This window comes from Watersipora subatra, chromosome 11, assembly GCF_963576615.1.
Source record: "Watersipora subatra chromosome 11, tzWatSuba1.1, whole genome shotgun sequence".
NCBI lineage: Eukaryota > Metazoa > Bryozoa > Gymnolaemata > Cheilostomatida > Watersiporidae > Watersipora > Watersipora subatra.
The window spans coordinates 43,601,159-43,624,593 of NC_088718.1; the positions used below are offsets into that span (position 1 = coordinate 43,601,159).

The following is a 23,435-nucleotide window of genomic DNA, read 5'->3' on the forward strand; positions in this document are numbered from 1 at the left end:
TTGGAAATAGTGGGCGGTGCTAGCCCAGCTATTACAGATACTCTCTCTACATATACAGAGGCCACCTAGTTATATTGGGGTCGCATACATTATCAGACCTGACCATTTATTAGAAACTACAAGAGGTGTTGACAGAATTATTTCCAAACCTGGCATGAGTTTGCTAACAATGACTGATATTGATCATGTGGTTGAAGTGAATACACGTAATTCTACTTTTGAAGCAACTGAAGCTGACCGAAGCAACTGAAGGTACTAAGAAGCACAGTTTAGAACTGTCGAAACAGTGCGTCAGCATGACAGCTGACTTAGTTGCTTCAACAAATGACCCGACAAGTAATATCAGGCTCAATGCTGTAACCATAAAACCCATCAACAATTAGCAACCCATGAAGTGGTCATTCGTGGACCTGACAACCATATCATAATTCAAGATGTACCTAGAACAGTTGACATGACAGCATTCTCATCGAGCACACAGAAAGCCTTAACTGAGCTGCCAACAATTTTCAATACAGTCTGTTTATTATGGAGTCATTAAGATTCTACTGATGTAGACATAGCTAAAGCCATGACACAGGCTCTATGAGCCAACTAAAGTAATGCATCCACAAAAAGAGCTAGCCGCCTAGAAAGGACCGCTTCATCTACTTTTTGGTCCTTGTCAGATAGCACAAGACAAGTGACCGACAAAGCAGGCAATCAGACTGATGCTATGAGAGTGATGACTGGCAAGTTGGCCATGTAAAAGGAGTTGCTTTTAAAAGCATGTCAAACATCTTTATATTCAGTTATTGCTACAAGAATACACAGTATGCAATTACTATATTTAGTCCTACTCACTACAGTAAGTCAGAAACTAACGCCTCACAACTTCTTGACAATGAAAATTAAAAGCCTCTTACCACCACTAGGCTCTTTTACCTCACAGACCTCTACATCCACAAGTGATAGAGACACGTGCAGTACTGGACTGAGCAATTCTAGTCTAGTTGGAAGTTAGAGTATTTTCAGATTTTACAGAGAAAGCAAAAGTGGAACCTCAAGACGGGAGATGTGGTGGATGAGAGATGCTATGGAAGATGCACTACTTACATGCAACTGAAGAGTAACTGAAGCGCAAACAAACAGTGATGGCTATGTGAGGCACATGACTTTGCAAACGCCCAAAAATAAACTGTAGAGACCAGTTCACAAGCTAATACTTCTACATACAACTCCAAATACCTAGAAAACTAAAGGATTTTTGGAGAGGGTGTAATGGAGGTAATCAGGGGTTATTATTTTGCTATGTGCAGGCTTTCCGTAATCCGCTGCAGAAGGTTGCTGTGCATTAGTATCTTGATATCCGTCAGGCACCTCATAGTTTATAACACAAGTTAAAAGATTAATCTTTGCCATGCCATATAAAAGCACACCTTACACACCTTACCTGTTGTAGACAAGACAAAGGAAAACTTCAGCAAATAAACACTCGTCCTCACTCATACTACACTGTTTGTATCCAGAATTCTGCTCGTCTGTATGTACAGATGACTAGATGTAAATAATTTTTCTTTGGTTGGTTCGTACTTGCAGTTTGTTTGTGTTTTATGTACATACTGTATAGCTGCACTCATTATGGACATTTGCTTTGCAGTTTTACGGTCAACGGAAAAAATATATACACTCACATTCTAAGCATCAGTCATACTCAAATTGACAATTCATACAAGACGTAACACTAGCAGACCAATGTCTTAATAAGTGTTCAATTTGCTTGCAATATTCCTCACAGGTTTTGTAAATAGCGCTGCATAGCTAAAAAACGACATAGATACAGTACACGCTTCTACAGCGTATACCTTCTGCAACACAAATTTTAGAAAGCGTAAATAGCTTTTGTGAATTTTTTCTTTGTACAATGTAAAAAATCTGCTCAACATCAAGTGCTGAGCTGGACAATATTTCCATCTTGGTTTCAAAAATAAAAAACGGTGTGGGTACAATGTTACTGACATATCTATTATATATACAACATGTATGAAATTCAAGTTTATTGTAATAAATTGTCAGATGTGTTGACAAAACAGAGCTGTTCAATTGGTCATAAATACTTAACGATGATTGAACGATATAAGCGTTACAGTGTTGGTCTACCAATCTGAATGTCTTGAGTTGGTGTAATGTCCAAAGTTTGTTTTCATCTTAAACTTGACCACTGGATACAGATAGGTGATAAGCCGTTGGTACCGTTTTTTAAGTGAAATATTTTGTTGTTTTTCTTTCTTGTAGACATAAAACTTTTGTTATTAGTTTAATTTTGCATAATAGACTTTGCTTGTTAGATAAAATAGGCAAATCCTTGTAAAGAACGTCAAAGATGTGCGCTCTCCATCAACTTATTGTAAAATTACCACAATCGTGTTCTATCAAACTAGTGAAATTGGTGAGAAAAGGAGAGAAGTTGTCAATGCAAACCAATAATACTGTAGCGGCAGTATATCCCACAAATTAAAAAGTTGTGTCAGGTTTTTCCTTTTGTATGTAATAAATTTAAGTTGAGATATAAAATATTGGCTTCTATTATTAGTGTTAAAGGAAACCTTAACTTAACGATACCAAAAACATAATAAGGTTCTAACTGCTATCGATGCAAGCAAACAATCTAGCTAATAATTGAAGTTTGAATACAACACTTATTGATTTAGTAGTGGGGACAAGCTAGGTCTATGATTGGTATGTGCTTTTTTGTATTGACGTCAATAATGATTATATATATTATTACTAGCAAATTGCTCGACATTGCCTGAGTATTATAATCAGCTTATAAACAATGAGAAGTAATGTAGTTGCCTGCCACTTGCTATTAGCCTGGCACATTGCTAATGGCTCATTTGAGTAAGTATAAGTGCTAACTACTTCATCTTTATATCGAAAATGCATAAAACTATGCTACCGCTCTTCAACACTGTGCATGGTAACAGAGAGCAGTAGGGTATGTGCACCCATATAACGATGCATATTACTTCATTAATCCTTAATTAGCTTAATTCGTAAGGAATTGGACTGGAGAATGGGAGGGTTTGAGATCAAATCATCTGCAATACAAAATCTCCGTTTTAATAGCTATAGCTAGACATGAGCACACGGAAACACAGACACGCGAAGTTTGAGATATATATATCAAAGGATATATAGATATATATATATCTAAAACCATATAAACCATATATATATATATATATATATATATATATATATATAGATATATATATATATATATATATCAGCTGATGTATTCGTCAGCTAAATCATAGTCAATAGTTATTAATAATGAAATGTGAAATACTTGACGCTTTTATATGTAATGAGGCAATGCAACAGGTCATATCAAAATCTAATCTATGACGTAAAATTTGTATAAAATAATTGATGCATTACATTTACATTGATTTGAATCAAATTCGTGTTTAAATTGCTAGATTTTTATTTCACAACCCATCAAACATCTGGTAGGATCAGCCCAAACATTTTATAAGTATGATTTTTTTCATATTCTGTTGTGTGAGTTTTAAGCACTATTGTTTCCTGCATATGCAATGACGCGATTCTTTCCTTTATGTTTAGCTATATTCAATTATTTTTGCCAAATCATGCCCCTAACTGAAGGATTTTGCAAATCCAAGCTCGTCCATAATTATGTTAAATCATAAGCTAGATTGGCTTTGAGGAGTAACCTTTCTGCTTTCTAAGGTATTTTGACGACTGTCTTCTGAAGTAAAATTTGTAGAGTGATTTAATTATTAAATGTTGAAAAATATTTACTGTATATTTATTTATAATGGTCTTTTTACGAATTAAAACAAACTGTGTTTGTGTGCAACATTAAAAACTGAGTCAAAAAACCAGTACAGTGTAGCAGACCTGATTTTGGATCCTTTACAAAAAGAAGTCTTGGTGACACACATGTACATGTAGTTGAAATAATGTGAGTTGATTAGTTGAATAGATCTTGATTCTGCTTTGTAATTTGTAACTGTGGTAGTTGCAGCCAAAATTGTATATTTAATCATGGTGACAGCAAAACCTTCTACAAACACTCTTTATAAGTTAACTACAACATTCCTTTTCATGACATACATGCGAAAACCAGAGTTTTAATTTGGAACTGAGAATTCGGTATATGCATGTTAAACAAATAAGCATGACAGATTAGCTGAACCGCGTAATGATGTCGTTGTAATTGTATGTTGAAAATGTATGATATTATATCTGATATAACAATAACTGATATTTTGGTAACTATATGTTGAACATAGCGCTAGTTATATGTTGAACCTATTGCTTTGACACAACAGCTGAACTGAGTAATGATGTCATTGCAGTCACATTTTGAAAAAACATCAATTTGACAAATTGGCTTAACTGACAGCTGATGTTCTTGTAATCATATGTTGTTAATGTTAGTGTGACACATCAGCTTAACTAAGAACCAATGCTGTTCTAATTATTTGTTAAACATGTCAGTGTTTCAGATCAGCTGTAATAGGTACTGGTGTTGCCATAATCATGTGTTGAAAACTTTAGTGTGACAAAACACCCAGTTGACAATCATTTACTTTATTGCAGTAAACTTACAAACTGCCTTTTGTCATATTGTAACATTTTCACAATTTTACCTTGTCACATTGCTACAATGCTCAGATGATGATACCGAATCTAATGAAGCTAATTATGTAGCTGGCCAGTCTTTTTCCTATCAAATAATTTTAGTTGAAAACTTATCCATTAAGTTTTAAAATTGCATATGCATTATTATTATGTTAATATAATATCTATCATTACAATGCATATGTGTTTATTTTTAATTCTATATCATTAAAACAGTGTTAATTTAATATCTGGCATTACAATGTATATGTTTTCATTATTATTATTTTTATTAAGTTTTTATTTTTGCATTACAATGTTATTGCAGGGTGAATTAGTTTTACTGGTGTCAGTCTTTCTTGACTGCAGCTGCTAAGAAAGGCTGACACCAGTAATGTTAGTTTAATATCTAACATTACAATGTGTATGCATTTATTGCAGGGTGCACTTGTTTTATTGGTGTCAGTCTTTCTTGGCACACCTGTTCATGTAGCTTCTACAGTCACAATCGATGACACCACTGCTCCAACCACAGTCATACTATTCCCAACAACTACAAAGTCCTTAACAACTTTGACTACAGCAGCCCCAACAACTACCCCAGCAGGTTAGTCGCATTTTTAGCCATTCTTTTTAAACTATCATTTAACAGCACACTGGAAACCATATATGTAACACAGTCAGCATGTCGCTTGATCTCTTCAACACAAAATAGAAACAACTAATGTGTGAAAAATGTTTCAAATGGAATAGCTTGTATGGTATTTTTTGTGCATCCTGCGCGATGGCTGTTGCCATCTTTTTGCAAGCATGAAATATTTTATATAATATTTGTGAGTAACAAAACTCGCTTGACTTGCAGGTTTTCACTGTTTTTGATCGAGTTTAATGGATTCAGCAAAAGATATTAAACTGACGGCTTTCATAGCTACTTTAGCAGAACACTAGTTAACTTTAGAGAAACAGATCACCAAAAACACGAAGACACCATGACAAATTCTGGATATGACTAACTGTCCGTCTACCTGATTAATGAGTAAAATAGAATCTTGTCCCATAAACACACACTAAAAACTGGATCCAAAATGTATTCTAATTCGACTCAATAAAATTATGAGCACAAAACAAATTTCACCTGAGAAAGGAGAAAAAATCTTTCTTTGATCAAATTTGTAAAAGTTTTTTTGAAGGAAAAGAGTTCTAACCCATAGTCATTAAATTGGTTAGCATTAGTTCTTTACCTAAATGATATGCCAAGATATATCGAAAATGTCTGCCGATCATAAGATGGTATACATATAACATACTAATCATAAGATGGTATACATATAACATACTAATCATAAGATGGTACACATATAACATACTAATCATAAGATGGTACACATATAATATACCAACCATAAGATGGTATACATATAAAACACTAACCATAAGATGGTATAAATATAACAAACCATTCATAAGGTGATATGTAATGTATAAATCATATGACAGTATATAAGTTATGAGCCAATCGTAAGACCTATGAATATAATACATATCTAGTCCATTGGGTCGATCACTAAACCTGGCATTACATTAGCGTCTTCCATATCTCTTGTCTTACATTAGACCTATATGAAAGTGCAACCTGAAATGTAGTAGTAAACAAAATAAAATGTATGAAGATAATCAATCTTGGATACTTTTATTTAACCTGAAGTGCTCTATTGTTGACCATCTTTCTGTCTTTTCTTAGCTGATGAAGCTAATTATGGTCTTTTACAGCACCAAGTCCACCCTCTGCACCAAGTCCACCCTCTGCACCAGAACTCCTTTCCAGAACTACTGATTCACTTAATGTCAGCTGGACAGGAAATGCGAGCTTTTACATGGTAGGTTATGTTAGACATAGAGTTTACTGTCTAGTAGGTCAGCGACCTGTTTGATTGAAATTCTATGTTGTAGCATAAACTTGCTTCTACAACATCTTTCTACTGACAGCATTTGATGAGAAACTCAATAAACAAAACAATTATAAAAAAAACTTTTTATTGTCCCTCCATTCACCTTCGCGTTAGAAGTTGGATAGTCCTTGAACCCTTTAAGACCAAATATGGTGGTCTGCATTTAATCTCTCATGGTTGACATCATAATAGGGTTAAAGATGTCAAGACATATTATTGAATTACAAGGCCATTTAATTACAAAGTCATTAAGGTACAGGGTCATTGAACAACAGATTCTTTTGATATTTCCAACGGGGTTAATCTCCCTCTTTTCAGGCTCCTATGAGCTGATGCTCTACATATATCTAAGGTATTTAAATAAAGAGTCAGTATTTCCCATGACTTGAAACCTCTTTAATATAATTTTTACTAAATAAATGAATAAACTGTTTAATGTTTTTTATCACGGAAGTTTTAATAGAAATACCAGTCAGTATCATAAAATTAAGGTATCTAATAGGATAGTAGAGTCATACAAATTGCCACTCGATGATTTTTTGGCACATTTGAATTGTGACAAAAAATTCTTATGTATTTCAGAAACAGCTGCACATGAATGCAGTAAATACATATTCTCTGCAGTAGAAAAAACTCCATTGGTTTAGCAAACTGACCAGTTTCTATAGTTTTCATTATAATATAGTTATAAAACTCAGTTTTTATCGAGGTATTAAAAATTTAACTATTAGTAATCAATAGATCTATTAAAAGTGTTAGTTTAAGTGTGATTTATTATACTTACTGATGCAGTCGGACATCTTGTATTAGTCTGTTGTATTTTAATATTTTGTTTGCCCAGAGCTCATGTTAGTTTCTCTGACACAAAAAGAGTTCTCTTGTTTAATTATTCTTGATATGTTAATTAGTAAGATAGGTTTACTATTAGTAAGGTGTAAGTCTTGACGTTGATAAGTTAGCCACAGTTTAACAACTTCTCAGCTCCATGTACTGCTTACAATCTAGAGTTGTTCTCAACATCATACTTCTATGAAACACCATACTTCTATGAAACATCATACTTTTATGGAACATTATACTTCTATGAAACATTATACTTCTATGAAACAATATACTTCTATAAAACATCATACTTCTATGAAACATCATACTTCTATGAAACATCATACTTGTAAGAAACATCATACTTCTATAAAGCATCATACTTCTGTGAAACATCATACCTCTAAGAAACATCATACTTCTATGAAACATACCCAATAAAGACTGATATTTTGTTGTGATTTTTAATAAATAATTGCTGTTACAGCTGCTGCATAGAGTTGGAAACACTCTGAATGACTCCTTGACAAACAGGATAAATGTCACAACAGCTATAATTACCGGCCTGATAGCTGGAGAAACTTATAGTATAAAAGTGATAGCCTACAATGATGCAACTGGTGGCACAGGTGTTCCAGGCCCAGCTACAAATATTACCACAAGTACGGGGGAGTAATTCCTTAATGTTATATAGTCTGTACTCAGTATTAGGTTTAATGAGCTATGCTATCACTCTTCTTAACCTAAGCTATAGTTGTGTAAAAGTTATATTGACAGTCAAGCCTGATATCTATTACAAAATTTTTATGATTGCATAAAAACCGATGATGAAACTCTGTTTGCCAGTTACCGGTTTGATTTTTGCATAAAATATTTGTTGTGCTATTACCTTTACATATGTCCATTTAAGTTTATATGTTATTCAATAAGGAGATGAACTGTACATCTAACAACAGTAGTTAATATATTATATACTTAAATGGTGTAAGGTTTCTTTAAAGAGTTACAAAATGCATCTTCATATAAAAGTGTTGAATCGCATGGCAAACATCATGTTATTTTTTATTAGACTATATCAATGTATGTATCTTTTTTTGTTAATACTTCATGAGATCTTCAAGTAGGTGAAATTTTAATTTCAAGACTCTCTTGTCACCTACATTTTTGCTTTGTAACTTACATTTTCACTAATTTCAATGTTTCTATCTTACCTATACTTTGCTAAATATGAGTGCTTCGTGCTTACACTGGTTTTAACTTACCCTGTTTAGTTCCTAATCCAACTGGTGTACCAACTGCTGTGAGAACTTCTACTGACAGCTCTACCATTGCTACTGTGTCTTGGAGCAATCCAACTAACACTGAGTGGGATGACGTCACAGTTTCCTGTCAGCCATCTGGTACCTCCCAAACAGTTCATAAACCAACATCTACTGTGAATATAACTGGGCTAATACCTGGGGAGACATATACCTTTACTACTGTTGTATCTAGCAATGGTGTTAAATCTAGTTCCAGTCAGACATTCGCTCCTCTCACAATGAGTATGTTTATTATACTAGTATAAGTTGATCTACATATGATTTCTCTAACTCATCTTTTTTTCACCGCAGCTCATTACAGCTCTAGGTTAGATGCCCTAATGATAGAACTAAGTATTGTAATTTTAGTAGATAATAATGCTATATGCCAGCTTACCAGGTTCTCTGTAGCTGTAGATACACAGCTTACCAGTTGCTGTGTTAACACCAACTTGTTCCAAATTTCTTTTTATAGAACCTAATTCAGTTTCAAACATAAGAGTACATGGAAAAACAGGAGAGAAAGTAAAACTTGAATGGGCAGCTCCTTGTGGAGGAGGAAAGTGGGATATAATTCATATAACCTGCATAAATGGAGCCTCTTGCAATGCTGTTAGAATTTCGTATGGCGTGTGGAAAACAGAGATGAAGTTTTTAGTGCCAGGCCAAACCTACAGTTTTCAGTTAGTCACTCAGAGTAGAATGGTAAATTCTAAACTAGAAGTTGTCACTGTCACTACTGGTAAGCAGCACCTGGGTCAGCAGCTGATTTAGAGATCTCACCTCAGTTGTGACAACTTGGGACTTGTCTATTTCCTGTTAGCAAGTTTACTGTGTGCTATTCTGACCTGTTTGTTTGATATAATCTTAGTAGCTTACCCGCTTTACTGAAGCAGAGTGTAGTAACATTGAGTGAGTTTAGCTGTGAATCTACATACGCTGTAGCTGGTGCTAGTGGTGAATGTTCATCTGTTCAGATGCACATTAAAACCATCAGTATGTTGAGTTACTCCAAAAATATTTGTATAGATACTATTATTAAATGTATACACTGCCAAGTAAACAATTTATATTATAAAATCATTAAAACATCATACATATAAATAAGAAGGGTAAACGGTAACGGTGCATCTTAGGTTGGTAATTTGCGTATAAAACGCATGCGCAGTGCGCATAAAAGGCACTAGCAACGCACATACAAGGCACTAGCTACGCACAAACATTGCGGATACAACGCTCATACACTAGCATCACAACAACAAAAAACGTACTAAAAAGCTCAGGGTTGCCATAAACAAAGGAGTTGTAATGTTTTAGACCTGTTTTATTAACAGACTATGAATATAAATAGTGTAATTTGTTGTTAATTACTTGTGTCGGCGTTGTCTCCATAATGTATGTGCATGGCTAGTGCCTTGTATGTGCGTTGCGCATGCGTTGTATGCGCAATTCAGTGACCTAAGATGCACCGTTACCGGATAAATAGGGTCTCTCTAGTTTTTGATCTTCAGTTTGTTGTTGGTCTTCAACACTCATTGCAAGGCTGAGAGTAGCACTAACAATTTGCTGGCCTCCGGTGTGCTTCAGGGTTAGTACTTTTAGAATGTCTAGCAAATATTACAGGTGCAGGGTCATGAAAGTTATGAAAACTCATTAAACAATGCGTCATATGTTGTTTTATTCAAGTTTGCCATGCTGAAAATCACAAGAAATAAGAAACTTTATTTATCATTTTTATCTAAAGTTTGCGAGCAATTTAGATAAGCAATTAAAATTTTATATATTTCATCTTTATTGTTTTCATTCAACCAAACCTGACACAAGTTCCAAGTTGCGAAACAACTTTGAAATAACAATAATAAAATAATGAAATAAAAAATAATGAAATAAAAAATAATGAAATAATAATATTTCTGCATTCGTGTAGCACAACATAACTTTTGAGATTTGCAATAATTGACAACAAGTTTGTTCTGAGTTTTGCAATCAGAGCTGAGTGTAACTTGTAACTCTTTGTAGTCAAATGTATTTCAACTTACAAAAAGAGAACTTTTACTCAGGACACGAGGAAGCTGACTGTTTAAAGATGAACTTGCACTAAATCTTATCACATTTTATCAACAAGTATCGATAATTTTCAAACATTATAATTGCTGTCGATGTTTTTGGTGATCTGACTGCCTAAATGTTTCAAGAATCGACCAAACTGTATTAGGGTTAAAATGCTTGGATCTCCAAAAAGTGTGACTGATATCTATAATTGTTGTCAAGAGACTGGACAGAATATCAGCTATAGCCAATATCAGTTATAGCCACGAATATAACTAGTAACACCATATAACACAAATGTTCCTACAAGCATTTTAATGGCAATCAAGTTTTGTTAATTTTAATCTTGAAACATCCTGGCAGCCAGATCATCTTGAACATCAAAAACTATTGCAAATGCTAAAAACATTGATAATTTTTGATTTTACTAAGATTTTGTGTTAGTTCACCTTCAAATCTGAGAATTAACTTTTGCACAACAAGAACTATTATGGCAGCTCTTAAAGTCATAATTATATTAAGCCTACCTAAAATATCAATTCTAGAATATCAACTATAGCTAATATCAGCTATAGCAGTGATAACAACTAGTAACATAATTTAAAAAAAAATTTCCTCCAAACATTTTAACGACAATCAAGTTTTGTTGAATTTAATCTTGAGACATCCTGGCAGCCAGATCATCTAAAATGTAAACATCAATCGCAAATGATAGAAAAATATTGATAATTTGTGATAAAATTTACTAAAATTTTGTGTAAATTAACCTTCAAGTCTGAGAATTAACTTTTGCACAACAAGAACTATTATGGCTGCTCTTAAAGTCATTGTTAGATATAAGTCTAACAATCCCAGGTTTATTTCTGAGCTGCTTCTCTGCGGTTTTAGTTCCAGCAAGTATACAAGACTTTAGCTTTGAAGATAAAAACACTACAGCTATAAAGTTAAAATGGAACAATGGTCAAGGAGTCAGAGACAACATTACAATATCCTGTATTGGCACTGCATCATGCTCGAAGTGGTCCAGTGATGAAAATGGTATTACCAGAGCAGTTATTGCTGGCCTCAGAGCTGGGCAAACATATAAATTTCGTGCTGTTGCTATGAGTAAAGACGCAACATCTAGTAACTCAGACTATGGTCCTACCACTTTAGGTAAGATTTCTGATAAACCTTTCACTCCTAGTACTACATGTAGAAGGTCTAACTACTGGTAATTATTATATGGTACAACTTCCTCTAGTCTCAATATGTCTCTTACTAAAATAAGCTTATTATTAATCTACTGGCTACCAGTTTAAAATCATTAATTCTTTGTTTTAAACACAGTTGGTATAGAAATGAAAATACCTTAACACCCTTATTTGAAATGCATGATACTTCATTTTTAAACTTTTCTCCTATAGTAGCAGTCAAATAAAGTTGCCTTTTAAATAAAAGTTTGTGTTGTATTTTTCAGGTAGCTCGTCAAAATCTTAAAAAAATAAATTCAACATTTTCACGGGCAAAGCTAACTTCATCTATTTTTTGAACTCTCCTTTGACATTAACTCGTTTGGATGCAATAAATCTGCTCAATTACCTCCAAGGTGTAAAAAATCTCTAAACAAATATGCATTGGAAGCTGAGAAATACTTATACCAGTTAATATCTAATGCTTGAAATTAGCCTATATGATGGTGTTATATCCTGTGTTCAAATTTTTAATTTTTTGGAACTTTCAATTCTTTAGTTCAGTTTGATTTTGAAAGCAAAGTTTGATTTTATAACTATATTACCCCATTTTGTAGAAAAGCTCATTGCGCTCGTTGATATGTTTGCTACAGTTTGCAGCCAAAACTAGTTTATATGTGCAATAAAAGATGAGTTGTTAGCATCGACCTGTTGTAAGCCGAGTTTAGATGACTGTAAAGGTGTTATAAAAATGCTATGAATTTGCAAACCTAGAAGCTATATATTAACAATTTACCAAATGCTACAAATTTATGTTAAAAAAGTGACATAAACGATGAACACTTATAGTATATGCAAAAACAAAAATGAACATTTTTGAAACAAAACTATTTGCATCATGTAATGGTCATTGTTGTTGCAGTCAGGTTGTTACTTTTGTTGAAACGAACATGTGCTGTTTGGTCATTACCTTCCTCAATGTCTTCTGATCTCGACTCTTTTTTTGCCCTGTCGAGTTACTCAATATTAGAATTTTTAATATTAATATAAATAATATTTATATCTAATATTTAATATTAGAAACTCCATTTTTATCAGAACAAAACTTTTACCTGCTGCAATTTGCTATTAATGATAAACCTATAGCCACATTGGCTTTAAAACCTAACTTTTAGCCTAAAACTAGCTGTTCATATACTAACATAAAAGTAAGCAGTTTTTGCATGAATCATAGTATCAAAACCGTGTTGAGCATCAAATTACTATTAAACTACTACAGTTATAAAAGTTATTAATCCCAGAAAAAGCACTTGTTAAAAATACTGCACAGGAACTTGTATTATGGGAAAAATATTTGTAATGGGCAAACAACTCCTGTAACAGTTTAAACTACAATAAAAACTACTGCAGAGTAGTTTTAACTCATTTCTTTCGATAGGATTGATATATTGCCAGATTATGTCAATTACAAGATCTTTATACATGTGAAATGATAGACGCATGAACTCTTGAAGTCTAAACGTTTCATTACAGCTCATAGTTAGCATTTAACCATATAATAAATATTTTAATATGTAAACTAACAGATAACATCGAGATCAGACTCTAATATATATTTCTTCTACGTTACTCTTTTTTAAAGTGTCAATATTTTTCTCCATGTCATGACTATCCCTTCACACAAGCTCATCAAACTTTCAGATTGTAATTTCACTCCTTCTGTGTCTTTATTTAACTTGAGGTTTGCTACGCTTTGTTTCTTTTTACTTAGTTTGCATTGTCTAGTTTCTAATCTTACTAATTTATTATACATGTAGCTAAGATTTGTGTGTTTCACTCTTAACTTATGCTGTTCAGTTCCCAACCCAACTGGTGTACCAACTGCTGTGAGAGCTTCTACTGACAGCTCTACCATTGCTACTGTGTCTTGGAGCAATCCAAATAACACTGAGTGGGATGATGTCACAGTTTCCTGTCAGCCATATTGTACAAACCAAACAGTTCATAAACCAACATCTACTGTGGATATAACTGGGCTAACATCTGGAGAAACATACACCTTTACTACTGTTGTATCTAGCAATGGAGTTAAATCTAGTCCTAGTCAGACATCTGCTTCTCTCACAATGAGTAGGCTCTATGTTCATTTAACCATTCAAACTAAACAATTTGTGAACCTTCCTTCTTGCCTTTGTATGTTGTAGTATAAAACGATCTAAAATGTTGTTTTGACATGCAAAGTTTTTCAGATAGATGTACATCATTAGTATCTATTACTATATAAAGAAGTTTCTAGACCTTTTGTACTCTAAAACTATTCCTTACTGAAGTATGATAAGTACAAAGTTAAAACTAAAGTTAAGCACACCACAAACTTTCTTAACATTTCATCATAGGTTAACAGTCAGTCTAATTATTTTGAGAAATCTAGAGCAAAATATTTTTCATAAAGCAAAAACAGTAAAATTTTAGTTTTTGGTGAAAATTCAATATTCTGTAAGAGTGGCACTACCTTAAAAGTTGACTATTATCTTCATTCTTTTATTTAAGATTCGCTGTTATATGTAGTCCTTTGGGGAGCTTCATTAAAATTTTGCCTTTACCTTGTTTGTCATGTTAAAAACTTTCTAGATCTCTTCATCTAAATACAGTAAAAACATCAAACAATAAATACACATGTTTTTATGCTATAGCTATCTGCTAAACATAATATTGATGTTTATTTCATTAAGTACTTAAGGTATTTTTTAAACATAATATTAGTGTGTTTGTATGTACTATAGCTATTTGTAAAACATACACATGTGTATTTATAAACTACAGCCACAGTATCTATTGAGTTTACATATATATTGAGATGACCATATCATTTTAAAGAGTTACTTTTTCTTGTACCATATTCTACACACAGCTTCATTGTCTTATGATATATTGTGTCTTTATTGTTCTGGGTTGATAATACTGACAGTTGATTAAAATGACTGTTATCTGAATTCTTATATTATGTGTATGAAATTTATTACAAAGTTGTTATGATTATAAAAAAAATCAATGATGAAAGCCTGTATGCCAGTTACTAATTTAATTATTGTACAAAATATTTGTTGCACTATTACCTTTGCATATGTCTATTTAACTATATATACTATTCAATAGCAAGATAAACTAGACATCTAACAACAATAGCTAATATGTTATCTACATACATGTAAACCGGGTAAGTTTTCTTTAAGGAACTACAAATTAAACATTTATATAAAAGTATTGAGCTTTTATAGCAGACATCATGATATTTGTTGTTAGACTACCAATGTATGTAAAGTTGCTTAACTGTTAACTCTTTAAAGGTTTTTCAAATACATAACACCTTAATTTTACAATCTCCTGCCATCCATGCTGCCGCTCTGTAACTTGTATTTTCACTAATCTGAATGTTTCCATCTTACCCACACTTTATTATAGCTAAAATTCATGTGTTTCATGCTTAACTTATGCTGTTCAGTTCCTAACCCAACTGGTGTACCAACTGCTGTGAGAGCTTTAACTGACAGCTCTACCATTGCTACTGTGTCTTGGAACATTCCAACTAATACTGAGTGGGATGATGTCACAGTTTCCTGTCGGCCATCTTGTACAAACCAAACAGTTGATAAACCAACATCTACTGTGGATATAACTGGGCTAACACCTGGAGAGACATATACATTTACTACGGTTGTATCTAGCAATGGTGTTAAATCTAGTCCCAGTCAGACATCTCCTCCTCTCACAATGAGTATGTATTCTTATCATATAGTAATCATTATTCATGCTTCTTTTTTATCGTCATCTACTTCATTTCACATTAGTTCTCTTTTTTTATGCGACAGAATAGAATATATTATTAAATATGCTATTATGATCTATTTTTATGTAAAAAACTGAGACCATGGTACCGTGTGTACTTTATGTTATGTGTAGTGTACTGTAGAAATTACAGTATATGTGAAAGCTGTCTAGATAATATCAGTGTGTGCTGCAATTGTCATAGGGTGTTCTAAAAACTAGATCGTTTGAAGGTCAACCACCATTGGTGGAGGCTGATGTAAGACCAAGTCTCGTGCTTCTATGTACTCTAGTTAATGTCTCTAGGTTTATCTGGCAGTATGTTTTGCTACATTTATCATGAATAGCATGAATGCAGAAATCACACAAAGTGCAGTAACTAGTATTATTTGTACATAGATAAGTTGGCCATATTAGTTTTGCTATGCGTTTAAGAATTCTGATATTTTCATCACTGCAAATGTTTAAAATTTCTGACCTCGCAGCCCATGTCTACCAAAGGTTTATTGCTGAGAGTCGATGATTTGGTTGAGTATTGTATATGCCTCACTCTGAGCGTTACAAACTACTTTAACATGTTACCAGTTTTGGGAGTACCTTGAATCTTTAACATTTTTCAAGAATTTTATTCAAATCTTTGCAACGGTTTTGAGGGAAATACTTATCCTACAATTGGTCCAACCTTAGTGGTTCTGAAAATTAATTAGTGTCAGGCATATTGTTTGCAAAACTTGAAATGCTTCTTTTGAGAGAACTTTCAAAGCTCTTTCAAGTCTTGACTGAGTCGTTAATTATTATCAATGTTAATATTTTTAAAATGAGTACAGAGCCCTTTCCAGTCCAGCATCTCTCAGCTGAAGCTAACTTCAATGGCACTGATGCAATGCCTCAATGGAGTAACCAAGAAAAACTTACACAAAGCTTTAGTAGATTAAAATCATCAAAACCTGACTGCGATTATAATGCTCAAAAGAAAATACATTTAAAATTGCATCACTAGTCGTTGTTGCTATAGTTGATACTATCCCTCGCCTTCAAATTGCAATGTTACATATATATGTTTCTATTTAGTCAGCTCCTTTGCAACTATAGAGCTCACAATCACACTCTCACTTTATTGGAGTATTTTAACTGCAATCATGTTCTGTTGATTTTGACCTCGAAACATCAACAAGTTGCCAATGGTGAAAATTACTAATATTTTCTGATAAAATCATTTTAAAATTTTGGGAAAATTTGTTGTGAATGGTATTTCTCAAGGTTTTGATCTTTAGTGTGCTGCTGATTTTTATCACTTGTTTCAAGGCAAACAGTAGGAGTAACAATTTGCTCACCGCTAGTGAGCATCATAGGGTTAACACTTCTAGATTTTCCAGCTAATATTATCCCTGCGTACAACAGTGTAAAAATGATGACATACGCCCTAAAAATGAGTCATATGTTATGTTTATTTTACGATTGCTGTGCATAAAATTGGCAGAGCTAAATTCTATATACCCAGAATAAGTTTTATCCTAAATTGGCCAGCAGTTTACATATGTGGTTGAAACTTTATATACTTTAACTCTATCGTTTTCATTCAAGAAAGCCTGAAACATGTATTTGTTGCAAAAAACTTTTAAACAGTTTTGCAGTAGGGGTATGAACCAGCATTTATAGACAGCTCTTTCCCCTGTGATATGTCTACACTGTTGCTGAAGTCTTCAGATGTTTCTTGCATTCTTTGCGTAGCACAACAATACTTTTTGAGACTTACAATAATAGACAAGTTCGTTATACACTTGATCCTACAGTAGATTATACAGTCTCAAATCAGCCTCTGGCTATGATAGACCAACAAATTGGCGTTTGTAAACATTCACACTGGTTCTTTGGTTAGTTTCTGTGTTGTTTAGTTACAATGCTCTGTTATTGCTATATAGGCTAGCAGCCCTTTTAATCTCAAGTCTCATAACATAGGATTTACGAACTTTTTTTGCAACATCCTCAGACAATTATCTTAACAGCCCATTTTTAACCCCTATTGCCATGACTCTCCTACTGCACAAAACTAATTGGTGTTGCTAGATTGGTCCATTAAATCAAACAGCATTTGGGATACTGTAGGAATTACGGCGCCAAAATATATGCGGACAAGAACTTATGCCCCTGCTAATGATGCTAAAATGATTGGACTGTTGCCTGGGTAGACATACATTTTCATGACTGTAGTGACAAGTAGACTAACCTACTTGAGACTTTCCATGTCACTTTCTATCACAATAGGTGCCTGTAATAACTTCACATCAGCTGCATGGCTTAAATAATAGCCAAGCAAAGTCACTCGCTATAAGCCTGACATTGTAACCATAGCTGCACATCAGTGCCAGTTTTTTTCTCTCTCTGGTTGCTGAAATATTCTCATCTTTATACTGGTTTCTTTTTGATCTTGCACTGTGAGTTTGCCACAGATTTCAATCTTGCCATACCTTAGTAATCAGGAGCCTTCTCTAATCTTTAAACTGCATTCTTATATCGCTTTCAATATTTTCATGTTGTTTTGTTCTTTTATCTTTGTACTTCTGTACTCTAATACTGGGTTTGTTCTGTTTGTCTTGTACTTGAAAGATAGATTATTTTAAAATAACTTACACTCACCTCTGCAATTTGGAAAACCAGCTTTGATTTTATCAGTAATGTTTGAGGGTAGACAACTTGAGTGCACCATTGATGTAAACACAACCAAATTCTAATTATCCTATTTGGCACTATTTCCTGTTGATTTTAACTAAAACGTTGATTTTTGTAGAATTCACTGCGCGATCACTGTACTGACATAACAGTTACTGCTTGTTTAAGCAATAACTGTTGTGTCAGAACAGTTAGCATTGGATTGAGCAATTAAATATATTATAGTGTCAAACTAATTTACTGCAAGATGATCGGCTACCTTCAGCATGCTGCTTCTGTGTGCCATGTTTCTGTCAAAACCTGCCTATTTTAATCTTAACTCCTGTTCTTTTTAACTGCTTGGTGGCCTTTTAAACATGCACTTAGAAATTAAATGTACAAAACAAAGCACTAGCAACGCATATACAAGGCACTAGCAACACACAAACATTGCGGATACAAAGCCTATATACACTAGCATCACAACGGAAAAAAAACGCACTAAAGAGCTCAGGGTTGTCATAAACAAAAGAGTTGTAATGTTTTAGACCAGTTTGAAAACGGAAAATAAATAGAATACTTTGTGTAATGTTTTAGACCTGTTTTATTAACAGGCGATAAGTATAAACATTTTGTAGCTAATGTGTCATTAATTACTTGTGCCAGCGTTGTATCCACAATGTATGTGCATTGCTAGTGCTTTGTATGTGGGTTGCTCATGCGTTGTATATGCAACTTACCGACCTAAGATGCACCGTTACCGGATAAATAGTGTCTCTCTAGGTTTTGATCTTAAGTGTGGTGCTGACCTTCAACACTGATTGTAAGGCTAACAGTAGTAGTAACAATATGCTTGCCTCCAGTGTGCTTCAGGGTTAGTACTTCTAGAATGTCTAGCAAATATTACAGGTACAGGGGCATGAAAGTTATGGAAACTCCTTAAACAATGTGTGGTATGTTGTTAGATTCAAGTTTGCCATGCTGAAAATCAAAAGAAATAAAAAACTTGATGTATTCATGTATTTATCTAAAATCTGTGAGTAATTTAAATACGCATATAAAACCTTATATATTTCTTCTCTATTGTTTTCATTAAACAAAACCTGACACGAGTTTCAAGTTGCAAAAAACTTTGAAATAATTTTGCAGTGGTTTGAGCCCAAAATTATAGACTGCCTTTTGCTTTGCGATATATCTGAGCTTTTGCTGAAATCCTCAGATATTTCCTGCATTCTTGTAGCGCAACAAAGCTTGGCAGATTTGCAATAATTGACAAGTTTGTTCTGAGTTTTGGAATGAAAGCTGAGTGTAACTTGTAACTCTATGCAGTCAAATGTATTTTAACTTACAAAAAGAGAACTTTTACTCAGGACACGAGGAAGCTGATTGTCTAAAGATGAACTTGTACTAAATCTTCACATTTTATCAACAAGTATCAGTATTTTCTTAACCTTATAATTGTTTTTGATGTTTATGGTGGTCTGACTGTCTAAATGTTTCACGATTAAAATCAACCAAACTGTATTAGGGTTAAAATTTTCGGATCTCCCAAAAGTGTGACTGATATCTATTATAATTGTTGTAAAGAGACTGACAGAATATCAGCTATAGCAGGGATAACAACTAGTATCGCCATTTAGCATAAATTTTCCTCCAAGCATTTTAACGGCAATCAAGTTTAGTTTTAATTTTAATTTTAATTTTACAACATCCTGGCAGCCAGATCATCTCAAACATCAAAAACTATTGCAAATGCTATAAAATCCGTGCTGTTACTATGAGTAAGGACACAACATCTAGTAACTCAGACTATGGTCCTACCACTTTAGGTAAGATTTATGATAAACCTTTCACTCCCAGTACTAAAAGGTCTAACTACGGATGATTATTATATATTACTAAGTTCTCTAGTCTCAATATTTCCTTACTAAATAATGCATTATTAATCTATTGTCTGCAAGTTTAAAAAAAATTAATTATTTGTTTTAAACGCAGTTGTTATAGAAATGGATTGAATGCCATGATGCTCTATTAAAAAACTATAAATTAAATTTTTATATCAAGTATTGTGCTTGTTTGGCAGAAGCCATGATGTTTTTCATTATAGTGTACTATTGTAGTATGTATGAATGTTGCATTGCTGTTAACATTTTATGAGCATTTAAAATACGTGAAACCATAATTTTAAGTTTTCTGCCCTCCATGCTTTTGCTTTGTAACTTATATTTTTAAAAATTTGAGTGTTTCCATCTATCCCTATTTTGCTAAGCTTTGTGTGTTTTATGCTTACACTGCTTTTAATTTTTGCTGTTCAGTTCCTAACCCAACTGGAGTACCAACTGCTGTGAGAGCTTCTATTGACAACTCTACCATCGCTACTGTGTCTTGGAGCAATCCAACTAACACTGAGTGGGATGATGTCACAGTTTCCTGTCAACCATATTGTACCAACCAAACAGTTGATAAACCAACATCTACTGTGAATATAACTGGGCTAACACCTGGAGAGACATATACCGTTGCTACTGTTGTATCTAGCAATGGTGTTAAATCTAGTCCAAGTCAGACATCAGCTCCTCTTACAATGAGTATGTATCCTTATCATATAGTCATGTAGTAATCCTTTTTCATGCTCCTCTTTGTAACCATAATCTACTTTATCTCTCATTGGCTCGCTCCTTTAATTTCGCCTTCTCTTTATTCCCATCTTACCTATATTTTATTATAGCTAAGCTTCATGCGTATCATGCTGAACTCATGTTGTTTAGTTCCAAACCCAACTGGTGTACCAACTGCTGTGAGGGCTTTTACTGACAGCTCTACCACTGCTACTGTGTCTTGGAACAATCCAACTAACACTGAGTGGGATGATGTCACAGTTTCCTGTCAACCATCTTGTAATAACCAAACAGCTCATAAACCAACATCAACTGTGAATATAACTGGGCTAACACCTGGGAATACATATACTTTTACTACTGTTGTATCTAGCAATGGTGTTAAATCTAGTCCAAGTCAGACATCTCCTCCTCTCACAATGAGTAGGCTCTATGTTTATTTAACCACTCAAACTAAACAATTTGTGAACTTTCTTTCTTGCCTTTGTATGTTGTAGTATAAAAAATCTAAAATATTGTTTTGACATGAAACTTTTTTCAAACAGATGTACATGATTAGTATATATTGCTATATTAAAATGTTTCTAGACCTTTTGTACTCTAAAATTATTCCTTACTGAAGTATGATAAGTACAAAACTAAAACTAAAGTTAAGCACACCACAAACTTACCTAACATTTCATCGGAGGTTAACAGTCAGTTCAATTATTTTGAGAAATCCAGAGCAAAATACTTTTCACAAAGCAAAAGCAGTAAAATTATAGTGTTTTTTTAAGGTCAATATTCTGTCAGAGTGGCGCTACCTTGAAAGTTTACTATTATCTTTATTCTTTCATTTAATATTTGCTGTTAGATGTAGTTCTTTGGGAAGTTTCATTAAAATTTTACCTTTACCTTGTTTGTCATGTTAAGGACTTTCTATAACTCTTCATCTAAGTGCTATAACAACCGTCAAACAATAAATACACAAGTCTTTATGCTATAGCTATCTGCTAAACGTAGTATTCATGTGTATTTCAATACTTTAGATATTTGTTAAACATAATATAGGTTGTATGTACTATAGCTATCTGTAAAATTTACACATTTGTATTTGTAAACTGCAGCCACAGTATCTTTTGAGTCTACAAGTATATTGAGATTACATAATCAATTTAAAGAGTTACTTGGTCTTGCATCATATTCTACGCTCAGCTTCATTGTCTTATAATATATTGTGTCTTTAAAGTTCCGAGTCGACAATACTGACAGTTGAGTAAAATGTCTGTTACCTGAATCCTTATATTATATATAAATGAAATTTATTACAAAATTGTTATGATTATAGAAAAATCAAATGATGAAACCCTGTATGCCAGTTATCAGTTTAATATTTGTATGAAATTTTTGTTGCACTATTACCTTTACATATGTCTATTTAACTTTATATATTATTCAATAGCAAGATAAACTAGACTTCTAACAACAGTAGTTAATATGTCACCTACATAAGCCGTGTAAGTTTTCTTTAAGGAACTACAAATTAAACATTTATATAAAAGTATTGAGCTTCCATGGCAGAAGCCATGATATTTGTTGTTAGACTCTGTATGCAGAGTTGCTTAACTGTTAACTCTTTAATAGTTTTTCACATACGTTAAAACTTAATTTTAAAATCTCCTGCTATCCATGCTGTTGCTCTGTAACCTATATTTTCACCAATCTGAATGTCTCCATATTACCTACACTTTATCATAGCTAAGCTTTGTGTGTTTCACGCTTACCTTATGCTGTTTAGTTCCTAACCCAACTGGTGTACCAACCACTGTGAGAGCTTCCACTGACAGCTCTACCATTGTTACTGTGTCTTGGAGCAATCCAACTAACACAGAGTGGGATGATGTCACAGTTTCCTGTCAACCATCGTGTGTCAACCAAATAGTTGATAATCTAACATCTACTCTGAATATAACTAGGCTAATACCTGGGGAGACATACACCTTTACTACTGTTGTATCTAGCAATGGAGTTAAATCGAGTCCCAGTCAGACATCTGCTCCTCTCACAATGAGTATGTATTCTTATCATAATATGATAAGTAGTATGAATAAGGATTATTATATTATAATAATCCTTATTCATACTTCTTTTTCTTATCGTCATCTACTTTATTTCATATTAGCTCCCTTTCTTTTTTGTGACAGAATAGAATATATTATTAAATATGCTATTATGTTCTATTTTTATGTAAAACCTTAGACCATGGTACAGCGTGTAGTTTATGTTATGCGTAATGTACTGTAGCAATCACAGTATATATGACAACTGCCTAGATCATGCAGTGTGTGCTGCAATGGTCCTGGGGTGTTCTAAAAACTAGATCATTTGAAGGTCAACAGCTATTGGTGTAGATTGATGTAAGAGCAAGTCTCATGTTTC

At 33.4% G+C, this 23,435-nt stretch overlaps 1 protein-coding gene across 1 annotated transcript in view; it reads left to right on the forward strand.

Moving 5' to 3' along the window:
• Nucleotides 1-296: 296 nt before the first annotated feature.
• LOC137408103 (uncharacterized) overlaps nucleotides 297-23,435 on the forward strand; it is a 47,995-nt gene continuing 24,856 nt past the window's right edge. The window contains exons 1-10 of the mRNA XM_068094498.1: nucleotides 297-356; nucleotides 5,074-5,239; nucleotides 6,403-6,509; nucleotides 7,891-8,065; nucleotides 8,675-8,947; nucleotides 13,783-14,055; nucleotides 15,428-15,700; nucleotides 20,715-20,987; nucleotides 21,168-21,296; nucleotides 22,795-23,067. Coding sequence (XP_067950599.1) covers nucleotides 297-356; nucleotides 5,074-5,239; nucleotides 6,403-6,509; nucleotides 7,891-8,065; nucleotides 8,675-8,947; nucleotides 13,783-14,055; nucleotides 15,428-15,700; nucleotides 20,715-20,987; nucleotides 21,168-21,296; nucleotides 22,795-23,067 — 2,002 coding nt within the window. The remainder of the gene's footprint in view (nucleotides 357-5,073; nucleotides 5,240-6,402; nucleotides 6,510-7,890; nucleotides 8,066-8,674; nucleotides 8,948-13,782; nucleotides 14,056-15,427; nucleotides 15,701-20,714; nucleotides 20,988-21,167; nucleotides 21,297-22,794; nucleotides 23,068-23,435) is intronic.